At 35.3% G+C, this 20,540-nt stretch overlaps 7 protein-coding genes and 2 long non-coding RNA genes across 19 annotated transcripts in view; 3 read left to right on the top strand and 6 right to left on the bottom strand.

Moving 5' to 3' along the window:
* Positions 1 to 732: 732 nt before the first annotated feature.
* LOC117219574 (ohgata) lies at positions 733 to 3,132 on the bottom strand. 3 transcript variants are annotated; one of them, XM_033468794.2, is made up of 7 exons: positions 2,936 to 3,132; positions 2,583 to 2,704; positions 2,034 to 2,363; positions 1,702 to 1,951; positions 1,466 to 1,611; positions 1,189 to 1,385; positions 733 to 1,110 (listed from the first exon to the last, which is right to left on the bottom strand). In XM_033468794.2, exons 1-7 carry the CDS (start codon positions 2,991 to 2,993, stop codon positions 981 to 983), a joined length of 1,233 nt encoding a protein of 410 aa, XP_033324685.1. In that variant the 5' UTR covers positions 2,994 to 3,132; the 3' UTR covers positions 733 to 980. The 3 variants fall into 3 exon arrangements, with proteins under 3 accessions (XP_033324685.1, XP_033324686.1, XP_033324688.1); XM_033468795.2 differs by having other exon boundaries at positions 1,189 to 1,337; XM_033468797.2 differs by having other exon boundaries at positions 2,583 to 2,729; positions 2,936 to 3,095.
* A 319-nt stretch (positions 3,133 to 3,451) lies between these two features.
* Positions 3,452 to 5,479, bottom strand: LOC117219576 (inactive CLIP domain-containing serine protease A3-like). The gene is made up of 6 exons (XM_033468801.2): positions 5,348 to 5,479; positions 5,037 to 5,125; positions 4,653 to 4,888; positions 4,335 to 4,565; positions 4,010 to 4,211; positions 3,452 to 3,896 (listed from the first exon to the last, which is right to left on the bottom strand). Exons 1-6 carry the CDS (start codon positions 5,454 to 5,456, stop codon positions 3,738 to 3,740), a joined length of 1,026 nt encoding a protein of 341 aa, XP_033324692.2. The 5' UTR covers positions 5,457 to 5,479; the 3' UTR covers positions 3,452 to 3,737.
* LOC143260565 (uncharacterized) lies at positions 3,593 to 5,040 on the top strand. The gene is made up of 2 exons (XR_013034838.1): positions 3,593 to 3,659; positions 4,318 to 5,040. It is a non-coding gene; the product is annotated as an uncharacterized LOC143260565 (long non-coding RNA).
* A 590-nt stretch (positions 5,480 to 6,069) lies between the features above and the next one.
* LOC143258743 (protein cereblon-like) lies at positions 6,070 to 8,461 on the bottom strand. Of its 6 annotated transcripts, XM_076526419.1 has the most exons (7): positions 8,220 to 8,461; positions 8,052 to 8,140; positions 7,699 to 7,845; positions 7,353 to 7,479; positions 7,153 to 7,259; positions 6,821 to 7,070; positions 6,070 to 6,730 (listed from the first exon to the last, which is right to left on the bottom strand). In XM_076526419.1, the coding sequence occupies exons 1-7, from the start codon at positions 8,341 to 8,343 to the stop codon at positions 6,579 to 6,581; spliced, it is 996 nt and encodes a 331-aa protein (XP_076382534.1). In that variant the 5' UTR covers positions 8,344 to 8,461; the 3' UTR covers positions 6,070 to 6,578. The 6 variants fall into 6 exon arrangements, with proteins under 6 accessions (XP_076382534.1, XP_076382532.1, XP_076382533.1 ...); XM_076526417.1 differs by having other exon boundaries at positions 7,153 to 7,479; positions 8,220 to 8,459; XM_076526418.1 differs by having other exon boundaries at positions 7,153 to 7,479; positions 8,223 to 8,459.
* Positions 8,462 to 8,567: 106 nt separating this feature from the next.
* LOC143260560 (inactive CLIP domain-containing serine protease A3) lies at positions 8,568 to 10,595 on the bottom strand. Its single transcript, XM_076526423.1, has 6 exons — positions 10,464 to 10,595; positions 10,153 to 10,241; positions 9,769 to 10,004; positions 9,451 to 9,681; positions 9,126 to 9,327; positions 8,568 to 9,012 (listed from the first exon to the last, which is right to left on the bottom strand). Exons 1-6 carry the CDS (start codon positions 10,570 to 10,572, stop codon positions 8,854 to 8,856), a joined length of 1,026 nt encoding a protein of 341 aa, XP_076382538.1. The 5' UTR covers positions 10,573 to 10,595; the 3' UTR covers positions 8,568 to 8,853.
* Positions 8,652 to 10,156, top strand: LOC117219582 (uncharacterized). The gene is made up of 2 exons (XR_004490060.2): positions 8,652 to 8,775; positions 9,434 to 10,156. It is a non-coding gene; the product is annotated as an uncharacterized LOC117219582 (long non-coding RNA).
* Positions 10,596 to 11,185: 590 nt separating the features above from the next.
* Positions 11,186 to 14,637, bottom strand: Ing3 (inhibitor of growth family, member 3). 3 transcript variants are annotated; one of them, XM_033468798.2, is made up of 7 exons: positions 14,488 to 14,613; positions 13,883 to 14,279; positions 13,374 to 13,445; positions 12,909 to 13,271; positions 12,405 to 12,822; positions 12,114 to 12,312; positions 11,186 to 12,037 (listed from the first exon to the last, which is right to left on the bottom strand). In XM_033468798.2, exons 2-7 carry the CDS (start codon positions 13,908 to 13,910, stop codon positions 11,921 to 11,923), a joined length of 1,197 nt encoding a protein of 398 aa, XP_033324689.1. In that variant the 5' UTR covers positions 13,911 to 14,279; positions 14,488 to 14,613; the 3' UTR covers positions 11,186 to 11,920. The 3 variants fall into 3 exon arrangements, with proteins under 3 accessions (XP_033324689.1, XP_033324690.1, XP_076382531.1); XM_033468799.2 differs by having other exon boundaries at positions 13,665 to 14,637; XM_076526416.1 differs by having other exon boundaries at positions 13,883 to 14,637.
* Positions 14,638 to 14,965: 328 nt separating this feature from the next.
* Positions 14,966 to 18,440, bottom strand: Sfxn2 (sideroflexin 2). Its single transcript, XM_033468805.2, has 8 exons — positions 18,286 to 18,440; positions 17,066 to 17,236; positions 16,587 to 16,785; positions 16,298 to 16,423; positions 16,144 to 16,210; positions 15,969 to 16,068; positions 15,840 to 15,887; positions 14,966 to 15,743 (listed from the first exon to the last, which is right to left on the bottom strand). The coding sequence occupies exons 1-8, from the start codon at positions 18,438 to 18,440 to the stop codon at positions 15,629 to 15,631; spliced, it is 981 nt and encodes a 326-aa protein (XP_033324696.1). The 3' UTR covers positions 14,966 to 15,628.
* The window catches only part of LOC117219581 (uncharacterized), a 53,964-nt gene continuing 51,860 nt past the window's right edge, over positions 18,437 to 20,540 (top strand). The window contains exon 1 of one of the 2 annotated variants that reach the window (XM_076526411.1): positions 18,437 to 18,533. The gene's annotated coding sequence lies outside the window, so the exon portion shown is untranslated. Of the gene's footprint in view, positions 18,534 to 19,897; positions 20,029 to 20,540 lie in introns of those variants that run through there. The other variant, XM_033468816.2, reaches the window with a different exon arrangement.

Below are 20,540 nucleotides of genomic sequence, written 5' to 3'. Positions count from 1 at the left end.
TGGACTCTATTATAACAACGTTTGGAAGGAACAAAGTGTAAGAAAATCTATAGCTAGGGTTCATTAATTTCGAATTCAGTAATGTACATTAAACTCATGCCGGACAAATGCATAATTTATAGTATATATTTCGTCGCATTTTTATAATTAGAAGAAAACATGACACAATATGGTAAGGAAACGTAGAATTGATACAGGAAAAGTACGAAAACTTCAAATAAAAATTGGCGATGGTATTCAATCACCACGTGATCCAGAAAACTACGAGCAACTGTCGAGATGATTAATACGGAAACAGTCAATGCAACCGAATCTCGAGTGCATACACAAAACGATTACGATACATATACGTATATAAATATATATGTATGTATATACGTATATAAATATATATGTATGTATATATATATACATGTATATATGTATGTATATATATATACATGTATATATGTATGTATATATATATACATGTATATATGTATGTATATATATATATATATATATATATATATATATATATATAACGAAATATGTCTGATAGTACTATAATACGAAGCGTTAACGTCGAATTAATAAAACTCTTGTGGCAGAATGTTAAACATATCTGCTGTTTCAACGCGACTAAGGAAACACGATACATATGCGAAGAGAATGATTGAGATAATAAAGATATAATTATAACAAATTTAAGTGAGTTAAGGTAATCGAGAAATATACGACATGCGCAAGAAATGAATGAAAAAACGTATTTTAATTAATTTATCCTAGGTCCTAGTGCACCTGTTGAGTATGCCACTCCTTTTCATAATAGGAAATAATATATTTTCACATTTTTAATACTTAAAATTTTTTCTTTTAAGACAAAAATTATTTATCTTCGTGATTTATATGTATGTATTATATAATTTTTGAGGATGTAGTTGAAAAATTCAGGAAGAGACTGCCTGGAGCATTGAATGAGTAGATTATGTTTCGTTCGATTATACGTCTTTTATGTTTCGACGTGATAAACCCCAAAACGCCTTCGGTTTCAAATTAGGTTGAACTGCTGTAAATTTCCAACCTATATGACGATTACAGTTTTTACACGTAGCTATTGTCCATCCATATCTATAAAAATTCAAATTTATGCATTATGCATGTTATTTCCGAAAGTAAAGAATCAGTAATATTTGAAATAAGTTTTACCCTGGGAACCACGTATATTCAGTAGAGACTATCTGATGACTTAGCACTAGACCTTGTGCATGATACAAAGTCACAATATCATGTATGATACCATTGCTATTGCAATAAATCCCAAGTGGACCTTCTATACTCATTGTTAACATATGCGACTGTTTTCCAAAGTTAGTTTCACAATTAGTACAAACGAATAGTTTACCCTATAGAGCAACAACTATTTTCTTTTTAATAATTCTATACATTTATAATAATAAACAATATTAGTTTTATACATACGTACAGTAACTAAATGTTTAATTTCCATTTGTAATCTGGAAATTGCACAATCATAACGTAATAAAACATTTCTTTCCTTATCATCTAGTAATAAATTCTGGGCAATCCAAAATGATAAATTTGTAGGATCTTCTGGTATATTAGCATCCACTAAAATTATTTGAAGTAAAAGATTTATTATACGTTGAAAGTTGAAAAAGTTTCTTCAACTTTTTTAAGAGCAGTATTGGATATGCTTACTATGACGAAACAATTGGAGGTGTCTCCGTATTTGTAACGATAGTCTTAATGGATCATATTGTCTGTATACCCAACCAGGCCAAGGAGTTACTACTGCATCTCGATTCTCTACCCACTCTTGCCTTTTAAAATCTTCAGTAGTTGATTTCATCCGGAAACGATCTAATGATGCCAATCGTTCATCGAGAAATGGTGGTCCAAGGGTTATCTCCGGCAAAATTTTAACATTTGCTGATATTCGATCATATCCCTACATATGTTTGTAGACACAAAGTGTTATTAAAAATTTCTAGTTTAGAACAAAGGAAGTACAGAGTATAGTTAAAATTGACCTGTATAATGAGTTGTAAAATTTTGAACCGTTGTCTACCCATTGCTTTCAAATTATATCCTGCTTCAGGGCCCAAAGACTTGCATTCATAAATTTCAGCTGTTACACCTATAGGTGTAACCACATTGTTATATCCAAAGCACACAACACCTATGGTACGGTTGCTTTGAAGGCAGGATAACATGTCAATAGCATGCGTACGAATTTTCATTGGTAATGTTTGTCCCGGAAATAACATAACAGATTTCTGTTCTAGTATTGGTAGTTTTATATAAATTCCTTCATCGAATATTGTTCTTCCCCTGAGCTCTTCCAAGTTTAATCCAAAATACTAATAACAGATTTATACATTATAATAAGTACAACTTAACAATATATTCTAATTTGTAGAAATAAATACAGTTGAACCACTGCAACTCAAACACCACTACAAGACAAGAATTTTCTATTTGGCCATAAAAATCCCATAACTTAAAGATCTTAGTTTTTCCCTTGACATTCGAGTTAGCAAAATTCAACTGGATCTATAAATAAAACTTTAAAAACATACGGAATGTGTGGCTGGCAATGATAAGTCAAACGTACGCTCCAGTGGTTCTTCTTCGGATTCTCCTTCCGATTCTAAATAGTTATACTCTCTCAAATATCTCTCCGACTCTTCCATAAATGTCGCTACGTAAGTGTTGTATACTTTAGGCTTTGTTTCAATTGAAAAGAAAATATTCGAACAAAAAACATTAATAAAGTATAACAACGTCAATTTCGTGTCGAATACGTTGCATACGAAAGATACGAAGATATTAAGAATACAACATATATTTGCACTTAGACTGACATTTTAATACTTGTAGAAATAGTAACAATATGTGGAAGCATAATACATAACCTAATTGTCTAACATACGTAAAAACTCAGAAGATGAATCACTTAATACGCTATCACTTTCTGCGTCAGAGTCCATTGTTGTTTGGATATCCACCGGGTTCTTAGAACTTCGTAAAAATTGTGAACAATTAGAATTTTTCTTTTGTTGAAAGTTGAACACAATACGTAAACCTTCTGTTTACAAACTACCGTGAACTTCGCCACAAAGGACCCCTACAGCCTCTACATAACAGGAACGAATCTCTGGTCCTCTGGTCTCTGGTTCAGTGTTACCAGAAGCGAAGACGCAAATCAGGATGCGTGACGTCATGAAATATCTTATTTATTCTGATGCTTTGTATGTTGTACATACCAAGAGAAAATAAATTGTACTTCTCAATATAATAAAACTAGTATATGTATAAGAATCAATAAGAACTACTAGTATATACTCCTGGCAACACTGCTCTAGTCTTTTTCTAAATTGTACCATTGTGAATATAACTCAAGAAAATCGCAATATCGATAGTTAAAATAAGAATGAAATTTAAAATGTCGAATTTTAAGACTTTTAATGCTTTATAATACAGATTTCAGTTACATTGAAATATGATACAGACAAACAAAATATAATATAAGAAATAATAATACTTTAATATAAGATCAATAAAAATACTTTCATATATTTGCATAATACGAAAATTAATTTTTAAACTCGGTCGAGAAATTGCATTAAACCGAGATTAAACTATTAAGTAGCTAGGTATGTATAGGAGATATTTTTAAATAATACTCCAGAATTGCATTTTATTGTACACAATATTTTCCTTTTTCTGAATAATTAGGCAATCTGCTGTGTAATCCATCCAATGTAATTATATACATTTACATAAACACCTGGAACATTATATGTTGCACAACCAATACCCCATGCTACCATACCAACAACTTGCCATTGTCCATTTCCAGATTGACACACCAATGGTGAACCACCATCACCCTAAAAGAGTTAATTAATTTTAACTGCAGATCGATCTATTAAAATTAATTTGAACTATATTGCTAAATAATCTGTGGTAGTTTAGAATAAAGTCACAAAATTATAATTCTTACTGTGCATGCATCTTTTCCAGTTTCTCCACCAGCACATATAAAGCTGTTTTTATCAAGATTATAATATTGCCCAAGTCTAGTTCTACGAAGAGAAACTTCACAGGTTGATTGTTTTACAATGGGTACATCCACTTCTTTCATTATGCTTTGATATTGACCATTCATACCAAATGCATCTTTTCCCCAGCCTGATACCCAACACCTTATAGAAACACAAATGCAATTGAACTTAAAGTATCAATAAATACTATAAAATGGTAGATTATAATAATTATATATTAACATCATTATCATTTATTATTTTTTAGAGAATATTTATACTTACCTTGTACCAGCTGCAGGTTCTGCTGTAGGAAAGCATGCAGTATTAATATTTGGGCTGCTAGAAACAGGTACTGTGCTACTCAATGTTATAACAGCAACATCATTCTGAAGATTATCAGAATGGAAATTTGTATGTATAACAATTCTTTGGATCATATATTCTTGGTATGGATCAGGTTCATTTGTGGACCTACTATCCCACTCTCCCAATCTCACTTTAAGTCCACCATTTCTGTAAAGCAATTTTTGTAAAAATTAACTAAGGTATAAAATTTTATGAAAGTAATTAGACAGTAATAAAAAATTATAAGATGCTCACATATAAGATGCTACTTTGTGAGCAACAGTAAGTACATGATTCGGTGTAATTAGAACACCAGAGCCTACATAAACGTTATTTGTAGTCAAAAGTACAGCTTGCCAAGGATATGCCCCATAACTGGCTTGACCTTGAGGATGTAGACCTAATGGAATTTTTCTGGTGCCACAAGTACCACCATTTATAGTATTCGTTGATGAACAGCAATAAACTTGCCCAGCAGAACAATTAGAAGCCTAAATAATTAAAAAATATAATCTTTGTATGAAAATTTGATCATTCTAAATTATATCTACTTCGTTCTTCTACAATAACAAAATATCAACTATATTGAGTTATTTTGAACATTGTTATTCTTAATTAAATATAATTTTATATACGTACCGTATTAACTATTCGAATGTCAATACCCGTAGCCACAGTAGGACAACTACCCACTGATACACAAGAGCACATCATGCCATTGTTGTTACCTTAATAATAAAATAAAAAGGTTTATGAAAAATCAAGATTAAGAAATTGAAACAAAATATTTTGAAACGAAATTTTCACTCTTAATCGGAAGACTGACATAAATTAATCGAATTGACAATTCAAAATTACTTATTATTTTCATTATTAAATAGTACTCCTGTTTACATTAAATTTTTTGAAGCCACGAGCAAAGAATTTTTTTATTTAAACACTTTACGTACTTTGCATATTTGCAGGGGAACTGTTATCAAAAATGATAGTGTCACTTTGTGCAAAAACTTGATCCCGTAAGATGCTGACAATGTATAACGTAAGCAACATATTAATCATGATGAAGCAATTAAAAAAGATAAACTTGTTTGGATTAGTTTAATGCGGTTACTATTCAATAATCTTCAAGTTTGGACTATTGGACGAGTTAGGACGCACAAATAATGAATTCTAGCCGATCAGACGTACGTTTATTTATATACAAGTCCTGCGGCGTTTTTGTCATAGCTGTTAGAATAACCGATTATCTCGTACATCCTCTTGGAACGAGAAGAATGTATGGCCTTTCACAGATAATAGAGCAATAACGTTTGGTGACAATGAAACGGGCGTAAAACATATTACTCCCGGTAATTTGACGAAAATTACTTCCGATCATGATTATGTCTTCATTTGTATACAAAATTAGTGTCAGGACACTGCTTTTTGTAACAAACTAGCCAGAATGAAACTACCTACACGGTACCAAGGCCAAAAGCGAAGAAGGTCAATTGGCTCTCCGTAGTTATATTATGAACCAAGTTATAGTTATGTTGAATCTTTTTCTTGTCGTTTTTTTCTTTTATTATGTCTACCGTAAAATCGGCGTAATTCCGAATACACGACACGACCATTCGAAGCTACGATTATAAAATTAAGGATATGTAGATGTGGAATACACAAAGACGGGTAGTAAATCTGCATCGATCACTTTATTTATACACCGAGATGCTACATTATTCCGTTTCGAAAGTATTATTTTCACGATTTGTTTGCATCAGCTTTTTTTCCTCTTTTATTTTTTCTCGTTCTTGAAAGCGTAGAACACTTAAAACGTTATTGCTCGAACTGTCGTCAATCCATTGAGACACTAAGCATGTCTGAACTAACAGGAGTACGTAATATACACGAAGATTGTTCGATAGTTGTCTTGACGTCGTGTAAACGATAAACAAAAAATTTGGAAATTCACAGAGGAGCTTTGTCCACGGCATCAGTCAGTTGATTGTATCATATCCAGAGGAAAAGATTACCTTCCAATGTAAATTCGTAGAAACTATCTAACGTGGTCATAGTACAGAATGGTGCAAACAATATAAAAATATTTACAGTATTCGTTACGCGAAACACCTTAAAACGGAATTTGTTCAAAGCTCACTGTCTTTTGCACCATTTTTTCACCTTTTTCCCGTTTCTTTTTATCTACAACATGCAGTAACATGTCATTTCCATTTGTAATCTGGAAACTGCACAATCATAACGTAATAAAACATTTTTTTCCTCATCAGTTAGTAATAAATTCTGGGCAATCCAAAATGATAAATTTGTAGGATCTTCTGGTATATTAGCACCATCTAAAATTATTTGAAGTAAAAGATTTATTATACGTTGAAAGTTGAAAAAGTTTCTTCAACTTTTTTAAGAGCAGTATTGGATATGCTTACTATGATGAAACAATTGGAGGTGTCTCCGTATTTGTAACGATAGTCTTAATGGATCATATTGTCTGTATACCCAACCAGGCCAAGGAGTTACTACTGCATCTCGATTCTCTACCCACTCTTGCCTTTTAAAATCTTCAGTAGTTGATTTCATCCGGAAACGATCTAATGATGCCAATCGTTCATCGAGAAATGGTGGTCCAAGGGTTATCTCCGGCAAAATTTTAACATTTGCTGATATTCGATCATATCCCTACATATGTTTGTAGACACAAAGTGTTATTAAAAATTTCTAGTTTAGAACAAAGGAAGTACAGAGTATAGTTAAAATTGACCTGTATAATGAATTGTAAAATTTTGAACCGTTGTCTACCCATTGCTTTAAAATTATATCCTGCTTCAGGGTAAAAAGACTTGCATTCAGAAATTTCAGCTGTTACACCTATATATGGAACCACATTGTAACATCCAAAGCACACAACACCTATGGTACGGGTGCTTTGAAGGAAGGATAACATGTCAATAGCATGCGTACGAATTTTCATTGGTAATGTTTGTCCCGGAAATAACACAGATTTCTGTTCTAGTATTGGTAGTTTTATATAAATTCCTTCATCGAATATTGTTCTTCCCCTGAGCTCTTCCAAGTTTAATCCAAAATACTAATAACAGATTTATACATTATAATAAGTACAACTTAACAATATATTCTAATTTGTAGAAATAAATACAGTTGAACCACTGCAACTCAAACACCACTACAAGACAAGAATTTTCTATTTGGCCATAAAAATCCCATAACTTAAAGATCTTAGTTTTTCCCTTGACATTCGAGTTAGCAAAATTCAACTGGATCTATAAATAAAACTTTAAAAACATACGGAATGTGTGGCTGGCAATGATAAGTCAAACGTACGCTCCAGTGGTTCTTCTTCGGATTCTCCTTCCGATTCTAAATAGTTATACTCTCTCAAATATCTCTCCCACTTTTCCATAAATGTCTCTACGTAAGTGTTGTATACTTTAGGCTTTGTTTCAATTGAAAAGAAAATATTCGAACAAAAAACATTAATAAAGTATAACAACGTCAATTTCGTGTCGAATACGTTGCATACGAAAGATACGAAGATATTAAGAATACAACATATATTTGCACTTAGACTGACATTTTAATACTTGTAGAAATAGTAACAATATGTGGAAGCATAATACATAACCTAATTGTCTAACATACGTAATAACTCAGAAGATGAATCACTGAATACGCTATCACTTTCTGCGTCAGAGTCCATTGTTGTTTGGATATCCACCGGGTTCTTAGAACTTTGTAAAAATTGTGAACAATTAGAATTTTTCTTTTGTTGAAAGTTGAACACAATACGTAAACCTTCTGTTTACAAACTACCGTGAACTTCGCCACAAAGGACCCCTACAGCCTCTACATAACAGGAACGAATCTCTGGTCCTCTGGTCTCTGGTTCAGTGTTACCAGAAGCGAAGACGCAAATCAGGATGCGTGACGTCATGAAATATCTTATTTATTCTGATGCTTTGTATGTTGTACATACCAAGAGAAAATAAATTGTACTTCTCAATATAATAAAACTAGTATATGTATAAGAATCAATAAGAACTACTAGTATATACTCCTGGCAACACTGCTCTAGTCTTTTTCTAAATTGTACCATTGTGAATATAACTCAAGAAAATCGCAATATCGATAGTTAAAATAAGAATGAAATTTAAAATGTCGAATTTTAAGACTTTTAATGCTTTATAATACAGATTTCAGTTACATTGAAATATGATACAGACAAACAAAATATAATATAAGAAATAATAATACTTTAATATAAGATCAATAAAAATACTTTCATATATTTGCATAATACGAAAATTAATTTTTAAACTCGGTCGAGAAATTGCATTAAACCGAGATTAAACTATTAAGTAGCTAGGTATGTATAGGAGATATTTTTAAATAATACTCCAGAATTGCATTTTATTGTACACAATATTTTCCTTTTTCTGAATAATTAGGCAATCTGCTGTGTAATCCATCCAATGTAATTATATACATTTACATAAACACCTGGAACATTATATGTTGCACAACCAATACCCCATGCTACCATACCAACAACTTGCCATTGTCCATTTCCAGATTGACACACCAATGGTGAACCACCATCACCCTAAAAGAGTTAATTAATTTTAACTGCAGATCGATCTATTAAAATTAATTTGAACTATATTGCTAAATAATCTGTGGTAGTTTAGAATAAAGTCACAAAATTATAATTCTTACTGTGCATGCATCTTTTCCAGTTTCTCCACCAGCACATATAAAGCTGTTTTTATCAAGATTATAATATTGCCCAAGTCTAGTTCTACGAAGAGAAACTTCACAGGTTGATTGTTTTACAATGGGTACATCCACTTCTTTCATTATGCTTTGATATTGACCATTCATACCAAATGCATCTTTTCCCCAGCCTGATACCCAACACCTTATAGAAACACAAATGCAATTGAACTTAAAGTATCAATAAATACTATAAAATGGTAGATTATAATAATTATATATTAACATCATTATCATTTATTATTTTTTAGAGAATATTTATACTTACCTTGTACCAGCTGCAGGTTCTGCTGTAGGAAAGCATGCAGTATTAATATTTGGGCTGCTAGAAACAGGTACTGTGCTACTCAATGTTATAACAGCAACATCATTCTGAAGATTATCAGAATGGAAATTTGTATGTATAACAATTCTTTGGATCATATATTCTTGGTATGGATCAGGTTCATTTGTGGACCTACTATCCCACTCTCCCAATCTCACTTTAAGTCCACCATTTCTGTAAAGCAATTTTTGTAAAAATTAACTAAGGTATAAAATTTTATGAAAGTAATTAGACAGTAATAAAAAATTATAAGATGCTCACATATAAGATGCTACTTTGTGAGCAACAGTAAGTACATGATTCGGTGTAATTAGAACACCAGAGCCTACATAAACGTTATTTGTAGTCAAAAGTACAGCTTGCCAAGGATATGCCCCATAACTGGCTTGACCTTGAGGATGTAGACCTAATGGAATTTTTCTGGTGCCACAAGTACCACCATTTATAGTATTCGTTGATAAACAGCAATAAACTTGCCCAGCAGAACAATTAGAAGCCTAAATAATTAAAAAATATAATCTTTGTATGAAAATTTGATCATTCTAAATTATATCTACTTCGTTCTTCTACAATAACAAAATATCAACTATATTGAGTTATTTTGAACATTGTTATTCTTAATTAAATATAATTTTATATACGTACCGTATTAACTATTCGAATGTCAATACCCGTAGCCACAGTAGGACAACTACCCACTGATACACAAGAGCACATCATGCCATTGTTGTTACCTTAATAATAAAATAAAAAGGTTTATGAAAAATCAAGATTAAGAAATTGAAACAAAATATTTTGAAACGAAATTTTCACTCTTAATCGGAAGACTGACATAAATTAATCGAATTGACAATTCAAAATTACTTATTATTTTCATTATTAAATAGTACTCCTGTTTACATTAAATTTTTTGAAGCCACGAGCAAAGAATTTTTTTATTTAAACACTTTACGTACTTTGCATATTTGCAGGGGAACTGTTATCAAAAATGATAGTGTCACTTTGTGCAAAAACTTGATCCCGTAAGATGCTGACAATGTATAACGTAAGCAACATATTAATCATGATGAAGCAATTAAAAAAGATAAACTTGTTTGGATTAGTTTAATGCGGTTACTATTCAATAATCTTCAAGTTTGGACTATTGGACGAGTTAGGACGCACAAATAATGAATTCTAGCCGATCAGACGTACGTTTATTTATATACAAGTCCTGCGGCGTTTTTGTCATAGCTGTTAGAATAACCGATTATCTCGTACATCCTTTTGGAACGAGAAGAATGTATGGCCTTTCACAGATAATAGAGCAATAACGTTTGGTGACAATGAAACGGGCGTAAAACATATTACTCCCGGTAATTTGACGAAAATTACTTCCGATCATGATTATGTCTTCATTTGTATACAAAATTAGTGTCAGGACACTGCTTTTTGTAACAAACTAGCCAGAATGAAACTACCTACACGGTACCAAGGCCAAAAGCGAAGAAGGTCAATTGGCTCTCCGTAGTTATATTATGAACCAAGTTATAGTTATGTTGAATCTTTTTCTTGTCGTTTTTTTCTTTTATTATGTCTACCGTAAAATCGGCGTAATTCCGAATACACGACACGACCATTCGAAGCTACGATTATAAAATTAAGGATATGTAGATGTGGAATACACAAAGACGGGTAGTAAATCTGCATCGATCACTTTATTTATACACCGAGATGCTACATTATTCCGTTTCGAAAGTATTATTTTCACGATTTGTTTGCATCAGCTTTTTTTCCTCTTTTATTTTTTCTCGTTCTTGAAAGCGTAGAACACTTAAAACGTTATTGCTCGAACTGTCGTCAATCCATTGAGACACTAAGCATGTCTGAACTAACAGGAGTACGTAATATACACGAAGATTGTTCGATAGTTGTCTTGACGTCGTGTAAACGATAAACAAAAAATTTGGAAATTCACAGAGGAGCTTTGTCCACGGCATCAGTCAGTTGATTGTATCATATCCAGAGGAAAAGATTACCTTCCAATGTAAATTCGTAGAAACTATCTAACGTGGTCATAGTACAGAATGGTGCAAACAATATAAAAATATTTACAGTATTCGTTACGCGAAACACCTTAAAACGGAATTTGTTCAAAGCTCACTGTCTTTTGCACCATTTTTTCACCTTTTTCCCGTTTCTTTTTATCTACAAAATGCAGTAAAAAAAACTGCTCTCTTCTGCTTTAGAAACAGAAATTCGAATATAAGACAAGACCAAGACCAGATAAGAGTACGACTTAAACTTTAAACACATTTAAAAAGTCATATAAAATCAGAATTAACAGCTTCCTAACTAAGTTGGTACTTGACGGATAGTGCCTAAGAGGTAGTAGCAATTTTTTCTCGTTACACTCGCGCTGATTAGAATATAATCAGTTTTTCCGACCTCCGCGTCTCTTCATAGAAGATGTACATTGAGGACAGTACCACTTGCCTTTTGGCGGTGCAGTGATACCTACACATGGATAGTGAAACCATTCAAATGGACACTGCAAAGAAATGCATAAATTATTGCTCGTTTGCTAATAAATACAAATTTTATTACAAAGTAAGAATTAAACTTACATCGGAATTGTCACATGCGACCATATCACCATAAGATACTTGGTTGCATATACAATATCTTGGTTCGTTTGGATCGTACGTCCAATCTGGATTATCCGAATCCACTACTTGTGTATTTGAAGTTATAACTGGCGGCGATACTGGTTGCTGAACGGACGCAGCAACTACACTCGAACTTGGAACCGCGTTTGCGACTTTCCTAAGGTCATAATAATAACAATTTAGTAAACAAGATGGATAACAAATATCGAATAAAAATATTATCAATATTTAACTGCGAAAGAACCGTACTTTTTATGCTTTTTATTTGATTCTTGTATAGCTGCAATAGCGGTTTGAGCAGCGCCAGCTAATTCTCTACTGAATTCGGCCGCGTGTACACCACCAGTATTGATAGCTTCATAACTAGCTTTTAAACTGGCAGTACGTCGGCCCTGTTGCATTTGCTGTGTCGCAGCAATTGCTTGGGATGCTGCAGCTGCTATGGCATTTCCACCAGCTCCAATGTGACCAAGATTATAACTTACAGAGCCAACAGAATTCGCAATTGAAGTAGGAGTGGATGGCACGCTCGTGGCGGCAATGATTGGTCCTGAATTTGTAGAAGCTGGTCGCGACTCAGGAACACTCGGTGAAATTTTTTCTATAGCTAAACGTTTTTCTATCGAAGTTGAGGATGCATTTGAATCTCTTCTTTTCTCTGCCCGAGCTACAGAAGGAAAGTATGTACATAGTTATAGGATCGGTTTTATCCCTGTATGCAAAATCACATATGTATATTACAATACCACTTACAATGACTATGATTGTCTCGTGATCTAGTGGTTGCTGTGAAACTATACCGATTCTCTTTTTGACTACTATTCGTGGGTGGTTGATCTAACTCCAATGATCTCTTTTCCAATATTTCCGTGATACCTTTATTATCTGCTTCTAGCTCCATTTTAAATTTGTGCAGTTCCTGGTCTAATCTTCTTAAATATCTATCTACTAAGTCGTACATCTGATTAGCTAAGTGCACCTTCTCATCCGCATCTTCCAATGTCTTATAATATTCTCTTCTAATGGCTTCGTATTCTGCTTCTTTTTCGCTAGGTTTCATTTTCTTTGCATTTGAGAAGAAAGTTTTTACTTTTTTTTCTAAACTATCCATTGAATCTGTAACAGTTGGGACGATCATCAAAATTAATTATAAGTAACATACATGCATTGTAAGCATATGTAGAACACAGCTTCTATGTTGCTTAAAGCGATACATACTTTGTACACCTAAGTCCATTTCTCTCATTTCCGTAAACCGGTCTCTTAATTCTTGTGGTAGGTGCTCGATCACTAGAAGCATAAAAGAAGGTCAACATAACCAAACAATGTTGAAGTAAAAGAATCAGTTATCTAACAAAAACACACATTTATCTACATGACAGAATCATTGCAACATTTCTGTGCTATTCGTCAAACATATTACAATATGAGTTTAACTCCAAAATGTATCAGCAAGAGAAAAGGTGGTTACAAACCATTCAGAAAATATACGACTAACCTAAAACTTACATAGAACTGTATAATAAGAAACTGCTCATACTGCAGGACGTTCAATTTTACATTAAAAAGGAACGCAGTGTTTAAGTGATTATATGTAACAGCAGAATATTTGTAAATATATTCGCATTGAAAGAAGTTTTTGATGTTTTCCCAAGAGAGCATATTCGGGAAGGTTAGTAACTTTCTTGAGGAGCTGGGTAAGCAAAGCATGCCTCGTTTTTACGTACTTTCGACATAATCTTCCAAGTAAAGCATCCTTTCGTGCTGGCACTTCGTTGCCTGGTGTTTAATTTACAATTATTTACAATGTACTAAGGGGGAGTGCTTGCCGCCGTAGCAAAATTAACGAAAATTGTAGCACTCGATCGGAAGCGTGTTTACGGCGGCCAAATCCCTTGTTGTACCCTCATTTTCACGCTAGTTCTTTAAACGGTGCGAATCTGTGAACGATTCGTAGAAAATATCATCTAAAAAATGTCATTTCTCCGAAAATGAGTTGCCTAGCAATTAATCAATTCGTAGCAGTTCTATTTATTTTGGAATTATTACTGGCCAGTTATCTATTCGTTGTAATCCGCCATCTTAGCCTAAGACTCAGGGATGCCTTCATACAATGTTGGTGCCCTGCGTAAAACATTTTTGAAATTTAATACTGTAATTTCAAACTGCAATTCCTAGCCCTGCCGTTTTTAGCACTTGATGCACATATCAACAGCTGAAGTGTTTCAATTTTTAACCGTACATTAATATTCGTGCTTTATGTTTATATTTCGGTCTACTACAATCAGAGTAAGTCAGTAACGTGTACAATTTACATTTAATTGAAAATTACTTAAGAGAAGAGCAGCGTAGAGTTGAGGATCGGAGACTGTGTGGCTTTTTAGTGCGATCTACACATCCCTTGACCACCGATCGTCGTGTAAGCTTCCTTCGCGTTTCAACAAAAAGTGCCTTGAACTTTTTCACAGGAAAATGATACGACGCAGCCCAACAAGACTTGACTTACGACTAGATGATCTGGTCGAGTACGAGGCAATGAGGAAGAAGGCGCTTGAAGCCAAGAAAGAGTCTGAGAGACAAGCAGCATTCAATCCTCCCCCGAGGGGTAACAAAGTGCCGCAAAGTGAAATCCAAGAACGCATTGGTTACACGCCGCAACAGAATCAACCTTCGCATTCTCGAACTAGTATATAATCTCTCACGTTACACACTGTAATAAAAATGATTTTTATAAGTAATGAGTGGGGTGGGTATTAAAGAACGATGTTTGTTGAACTTTTGTATGATTAAATGAGTTAATTTCATTGAGATTGGTTTTCACAGCGTTTATTGTAATATGTATTACTAAAATATACATGGCAGCATTTTTTTGTTTCACTCAACAGTTCAGGGAGGTAGTGACAATAGAACATCGACAGTCGTTAAAGGTTTTCGGACACATTCTCAGCGATTAACAATAGAACACCTGATACTTCGGCGTCGTGGTTCGATTAATCAAATGATATGATCACTCAATTAAAACGAAGCAAAACGATTGGCGTGGAAGATATTATTGCTGTTCAGTATATCTCGCGCGTGTTAGTAAGTACATACGTACCACCGAAATTACAAGGTAGTGTCGTTAGTATTTTGTAATGTTAATCTCTGCTTTATCAAAACAATCGTTGCTCATCGTGGAAATGCAAATTAAGTATCAAAATGGGGTGTCGTAGTGTAACGAAGCGTCACGTAAAATAATTCTATACTGTATTACATCGGAATAAAAATTCACTCGAAATGCATGTATTGTCATCGGTTAATCGGTAATGCGTATAATCATCCTCTGAACCAGCAGAAAACTACAAGTACATGAAATTCGTGTCGTACGTGACAATCTCAATTCCATAATTAAATCAACCCGCTATGATCCTCGTAAGGCGCGACTTAAGCTATCCTTTGCGATCATTTTTTACCACGACTAAACGTTTGTACACTTATAAACCTTTGTTGAAGTATAAGTACGTAGGTACGTCCCTGTTCCCGCAATTTTTCTTCAGTATCTCGTAATTCTCGGCCTCCCAGCGTTTCAGAGTGCTCGATTTGATTGAGCTGTAAAGAAACACGTACAAATAGAATATCTGTTGACGATTTCACAATGTGGTCGTTAACAAAAAGACATATATTGAAGTTTCATTCGTTCCTTACCAGTTTTGTGGGAACAATGCACATGCTGTAGGCACCATGAACGTCAGGCTGTAAAATTATAATAAAATTATTACGTATTTCCAAATAATTATAATCTGTACGAAAAACAATCATTATAAAATTACTTACAAACAGCCGACCATGAAAACTTGTATCGGTGCGTGCAGAGGCTTAATGCATTGCATAAAACGGTACTTCTCGAGTCTCGCCATTATAGGTGGAAGAATCACTAAGAAAGAAAATTTGAATTTCATTAAAAATCAACATTAAAATTAGTTGTTTGCAATTTCTTTGATTCACTTACGCATGCCGGGTGCACACATGATGATCCTCGAGATGATCACTTCACTGATACCTTTGACTGCCGCTAACTGAAATAAGCGTTTCAATCATTTGATTATTCAGCGCGTGTTAGTTACAGCGTTTCTCGTACCCTTATTGTAATTAGCAAAGCGCACCTTTGACTTTGCAAGTTTGTTGCCGTTTTCGTCGGCGATCTCGATCCCTTGACTGATTTCATTCTGCCTCATCAAGGGAATGTTCGCGCAATTGGCTGCGGCGACTGCAGCGAATGGCACATAACGCTGTCAATATAAATCGTTCTTTCTTTTTTTGCGCACAAATTGCGAGCAAGATGATCCAGAGTGTACGGAAAAATTGAATGGTATCGAACAATCAAATAATTTCATTCCATGCAAGATATATTTGAAAAAAAGTACACTGCTGGTCGAATCAGAAATTTCTTACCGCCATAAGTGGATTCGCACGTTTTCCCCAAAACGATTTACATCCTATCGCTGTTATCATAGCGGCCGTGCTAGCGCTCGCATAAGCCACCCCTAATTGAAGCTCGGTGATAGGACTGTTTGCGTTTCTGTTGGTGTAATTGACTAGAGCATTGAACGATTGATTTACCCATTGCCAGAAAATTACAGCTGTATTTGTTCTGCAAACACAATATCACAACTTATTTACTTGTAGAAACGACTATCTTAGCTGTAGAAAATTTTGCTTATCGGATACTATCAAAGATGTGATCAACAGTAAATTTGTATCATTCGAATTTTCTGTTAATTTGAAGATAATACGAGACGACATAAATATCAAATGTAGATGTTGCGCTATTCCGTAAAGTGAAAGTACAATAAATTATGTTGGAATATTCATGATTCCGCGTCAGCAGTGGATTAATCTGTAGTAGGCAGACGTAATGAGAGGAAATTTACTTGTAGAATTGAAGCATAGCGCCGGTCACAGCCATTCCACCTGGCACTTGGAAGGACATTCTGCCAAAGACATTCTGCAGGTCACCAGTGTCGGGATGAAAGGCCGACTCGTAAAGCTTCTTAGCATAGATGATCTGCTCTCGGGTTGTACCAGCTGGCTCTTTCCCAAATCTAAAGGATAAACTGGCTATTGATTTTCGTAGACGTAGAAAGAAACAGGCAACTATAAGTACGCCCCATATCATCATAAAAGTTTTCAGAAATGATCTTCTTTCATACAAAATATTGTTCGTTTATCTACTGTGTTGCCCACCTGGCAATAGAAAGATAAGCGGATTAATTTTTAGATGCTTCAAAGTGCTGCAAGTTGGTACTTATGATTTCTGTTATTATTATAATAATGGTTTATCGGGCACTATTTACGCTAGCGTCCATGCTATCAAGAGAACTGATCTATGGCGTAAAAATATTCCTTGATTAGATACAGTTCTATTGCAGACTGTTTGTTTCATTATTTTTGTAATCAAAAATTAGCACGGAATGATAGCCTTATTTGCAGGTCTTCAGAAAGTATGAATATCTGGATCTGTAGAAGAAACCTGTTTTTTGATTTCATTTTTTATTACTTCCTCCTCTCATGAAACTGTTTTTCGCCCACGGTGAGGTGACCGTACGGGTATGGGGAACCAGATATTTTATGGTTACTGATCGCTACATTCTAGATAAAAAAAAGGGGTTATCATAATTCTCAGAAACGAGGACATCAAAGTTTTGAGTAAATTTTGCAATTTTATGACAGTTCAAAGAAAAAGTTGAAAGTCCGGGATATTTTGAGGGTGACCTACATTTTGCCAAAAATCTTTAAAAAAAAGAATAGTTTGTTTTAAGACCATTCCATTGATAGATGCGTGTGCACCTCATCGAACGTGTTCAGTCCACGAAACAATGCGCAAACGAACAATTGACGAAATGAATTAACGAACGAGCGTGATTGGTAATTCGAGGATATGAACAAGTTCGCGCGTTCCATCCATAAAACGGTGAACATCGTTGAAGCATGCGTATTGAAGAGTGCCATTGATAGGCCAAAATGGGTCATCCCATAATCAATTTTCGCGTTTCTCTTTATCGGGCCTATTTCTGAACCGTGAGCCTTATATTGGGGCAAAATTGGCCCGTGTTCAAACAGAATTAACCGGTCTTCTTCGCCGTCCACTCACTTATAGTCTTCGCATAATTTCTTCGCTTGAAGCAACTCGGACTCGGGAACGGTGCAAGTTCGGAAGTCAGTCACCCAGGCGAAGTGTTTCCATCTGCCCTCGAAGGTCGCCAGATCCCAGAGTGGTTTCTCTATGTCCAGCCTTTCTTCTCCCATTTTTCTTGATCGGGGACCGCAGTCGTCTCAGTCCTTCTTCAACAGACGCGAGACATCGCTGATAAGACCGGGGTCGGGCTGGCTTTCATCAAGGTACTATACTTAAAAATATTAGAAACAATAGGGTGACCTAACGACATATTTATAGCTGCCGACTATCCGCGCCAAGATAACTATAATATTCATACACGATAAAAGCGTGTATTTTTCTCATTAATTGATCCAGATAGCACCACCGTACTGCTCTAAAAATTATCCAAACTCATGTTCATTCGAATAGAAAAACTTTTAACTGATAATACTTGTTTTAAAACTATACGAATAAGATCGTTACAATTCAAAAATATTGTTCGCTTCCTGTGTCAAAATTATTCCGCTCCCACTATCGTTCCATGTAAACAGACATCGAGCAATTTTATTTATCCCCACTATCTTATCGTGCCTCAAACATATTTCAACGTGCAAGAGCATCCAAGGTCGACACGGTTTCTCCGTAACCGAAATTGTGTTACGAATGCTTTTGCGTCATTTAAATCAACGGTATCGCGGAGCATTTAAACGTAGCGTGCTCGATATACGGCGGTCGACCTGATGGCCGATGTTTATCGATTGTTTAACACTGATTTTCGCGTGATAATACACCTACAAGACGAGCAACTTGTTTAAGGCAACAAGGAATTAAAACAAATGTTAAATCGGATCTATCGATCGATGTTATTCGGACGCACGTGAGCCACTCAATTTTGTCAGCGCGAGCAGCGGTTACGCGCAGGGCTGTGCCGCGAGACCGACGCGCCCAACGCGGCGCGTATCGGCGTCAGCTCGCCCGAAATGCGCTAGAATCTGCGACAGATACCAATATCCGACGAGCACAGCTGTCATCCTCCGTGCACGGCTGGTTTTCGTGGCATGGACGTCACTGGACATCACCTCCTCGAGAAACACCATTCTGCACCGCGAACGTGCCACTTCACGTTCCGATGAAAATTTTGCGCGTCGTTTGCAGCCCGATTATCGACTATCCGCCGTCGTCGAGGGAAGGGGCCAACAGCGAACGCCCCAATTTGTGTCGGATTACCGGCACATTCTCATTCAAGAAAAAGGGATCACGAGCTGCCCGGGCTCCGTTCTTTTCCTTTTCCCCGGGTTCTAGCTGCACCGATGAATAACACGTGCACCTCGTCGAATTATGTAATGCCTGTCGTCCAGCGAGAATGAAATTTTTTTGCCAGCTTACCGTCAAATGCGCGAATCACCGCTGGAGAGTCAACTCTGTTCTGCTGTTCACCGGGAGACAGCGCACCAACCAGCTGATCGGACTGGCGCTCTGAGCGGGGCGCCGCCCGTCCCGGTACGCTACTGAAGAGTTCCCCCTCCCCGTAGCCGATTCCTTTATTATTGTTATTATCGTCCATTCTACGCGCCCCGTGACTACGATCCTTTTCCCTCTCGTAGGGAGCATTGTGTGATTAACTTTCACGGATAAGAAAAGGATCGATAATTTCGGAGAAGTTTATCCTTAAGGGATGTCGCCTGATATGCGATTAAGACGAAAGATGCTTCCCGGGAAATGACAGAGTCGGAATAGGTATGTCTCTCTTTTTCTAGACGATTATGCCAGTAAAAAAATGAAGAAATCGACACTGATTTTTGCTTGGTAATAGCGATTAATAGGGACACTGGTTTTGCTAATAGTGATTTCACTTTGTGATATATACATACTATGCTGAAACGCAGAATCGTATCGGTGTAATAAACATGAATTACATCTCGACATAAAAGATTGAAGATGCCTGAAGGGCTGGGTCTGTTTTAAATGTCATGCACGTTTATTAAATATATTTCGCGACAAAAAGAAAAACTGTCTTTCATGATCGATTTTACTTTCCCATAATGCCTCTCATTGAACTAACATTTTTATTTGCAAGGATTATTTAGAGACGCACACGTTTTCCAATAACGTGGCGATTTGAAGAACGCCCTAAACGCTCGATATGGAGTGCGCAATATTCGGAGTTGCGCAATAATATTGACAATATAGAGCTAATATCGAAGATACACACACGTTCACTTAAACAGCCTCCATACACCATTACGATT

The sequence above is a fragment of the Megalopta genalis genome, chromosome 15 (genome assembly GCF_051020955.1).
Source record: "Megalopta genalis isolate 19385.01 chromosome 15, iyMegGena1_principal, whole genome shotgun sequence".
Taxonomy (NCBI): Eukaryota; Metazoa; Arthropoda; class Insecta; order Hymenoptera; family Halictidae; genus Megalopta; species Megalopta genalis.
The sequence above is the reverse complement of the archived record's forward strand: the minus strand, read 5'-3'. Positions and strand labels throughout refer to the sequence as shown.

Excerpts from the sequence above, each read along its gene's own strand:
- Sfxn2 (XM_033468805.2), bottom strand. The coding sequence starts at position 18,440 with ATGGGAGAAGAAAGGCTGGACATAGAGAAACCACTCTGGGATCTGGCG. Across the intron at positions 15,888-15,968 it reads GTTTTCATGGTCGGCTGTTT|CCTGACGTTCATGGTGCCTA; the intron begins GTAAGTAATTTT and ends ATAATTTTACAG. Across the intron at positions 15,744-15,839 it reads GCATTGTTCCCACAAAACTG|CTCAATCAAATCGAGCACTC; the intron begins GTAAGGAACGAA and ends GTTTCTTTACAG.
- LOC143260560 (XM_076526423.1), bottom strand. The coding sequence starts at position 10,572 with ATGATTAATATGTTGCTTACGTTATACATTGTCAGCATCTTACGGGAT. Across the intron at positions 10,005-10,152 it reads ACATTCGAATAGTTAATACG|GCTTCTAATTGTTCTGCTGG; the intron begins GTACGTATATAA and ends TTAATTATTTAG. Across the intron at positions 9,682-9,768 it reads CACAAAGTAGCATCTTATAT|AAATGGTGGACTTAAAGTGA; the intron begins GTGAGCATCTTA and ends ATTGCTTTACAG.
- LOC117219574 (XM_033468794.2), bottom strand. The coding sequence starts at position 2,993 with ATGGACTCTGACGCAGAAAGTGATAGCGTATTAAGTGATTCATCTTCT. Across the intron at positions 1,612-1,701 it reads CCTCCAATTGTTTCGTCATA|TGGATGCTAATATACCAGAA; the intron begins GTAAGCATATCC and ends AAATAATTTTAG. Across the intron at positions 1,111-1,188 it reads GAATATACGTGGTTCCCAGG|ATATGGATGGACAATAGCTA; the intron begins GTAAAACTTATT and ends GAATTTTTATAG.
- LOC117219576 (XM_033468801.2), bottom strand. The coding sequence starts at position 5,456 with ATGATTAATATGTTGCTTACGTTATACATTGTCAGCATCTTACGGGAT. Across the intron at positions 5,126-5,347 it reads TTCCCCTGCAAATATGCAAA|GTAACAACAATGGCATGATG; the intron begins GTACGTAAAGTG and ends TTTATTATTAAG. Across the intron at positions 4,566-4,652 it reads CACAAAGTAGCATCTTATAT|AAATGGTGGACTTAAAGTGA; the intron begins GTGAGCATCTTA and ends ATTGCTTTACAG.
- LOC143258743 (XM_076526417.1), bottom strand. The coding sequence starts at position 8,343 with ATGACGTCACGCATCCTGATTTGCGTCTTCGCTTCTGGTAACACTGAA. Across the intron at positions 8,141-8,219 it reads TTGTGGCGAAGTTCACGGTA|TTCTAAGAACCCGGTGGATA; the intron begins GTTTGTAAACAG and ends ATTTTTACAAAG. Across the intron at positions 7,480-7,698 it reads CATTGCCAGCCACACATTCC|TATTTTGGATTAAACTTGGA; the intron begins GTATGTTTTTAA and ends ATCTGTTATTAG.
- Ing3 (XM_076526416.1), bottom strand. The coding sequence starts at position 13,910 with ATGCTTTACTTGGAAGATTATGTCGAAA. Across the intron at positions 13,446-13,882 it reads CTTGGAAGATTATGTCGAAA|TGATCGAGCACCTACCACAA; the intron begins GTACGTAAAAAC and ends TTATGCTTCTAG. Across the intron at positions 12,038-12,113 it reads TCGCATGTGACAATTCCGAT|TGTCCATTTGAATGGTTTCA; the intron begins GTAAGTTTAATT and ends ATTTCTTTGCAG.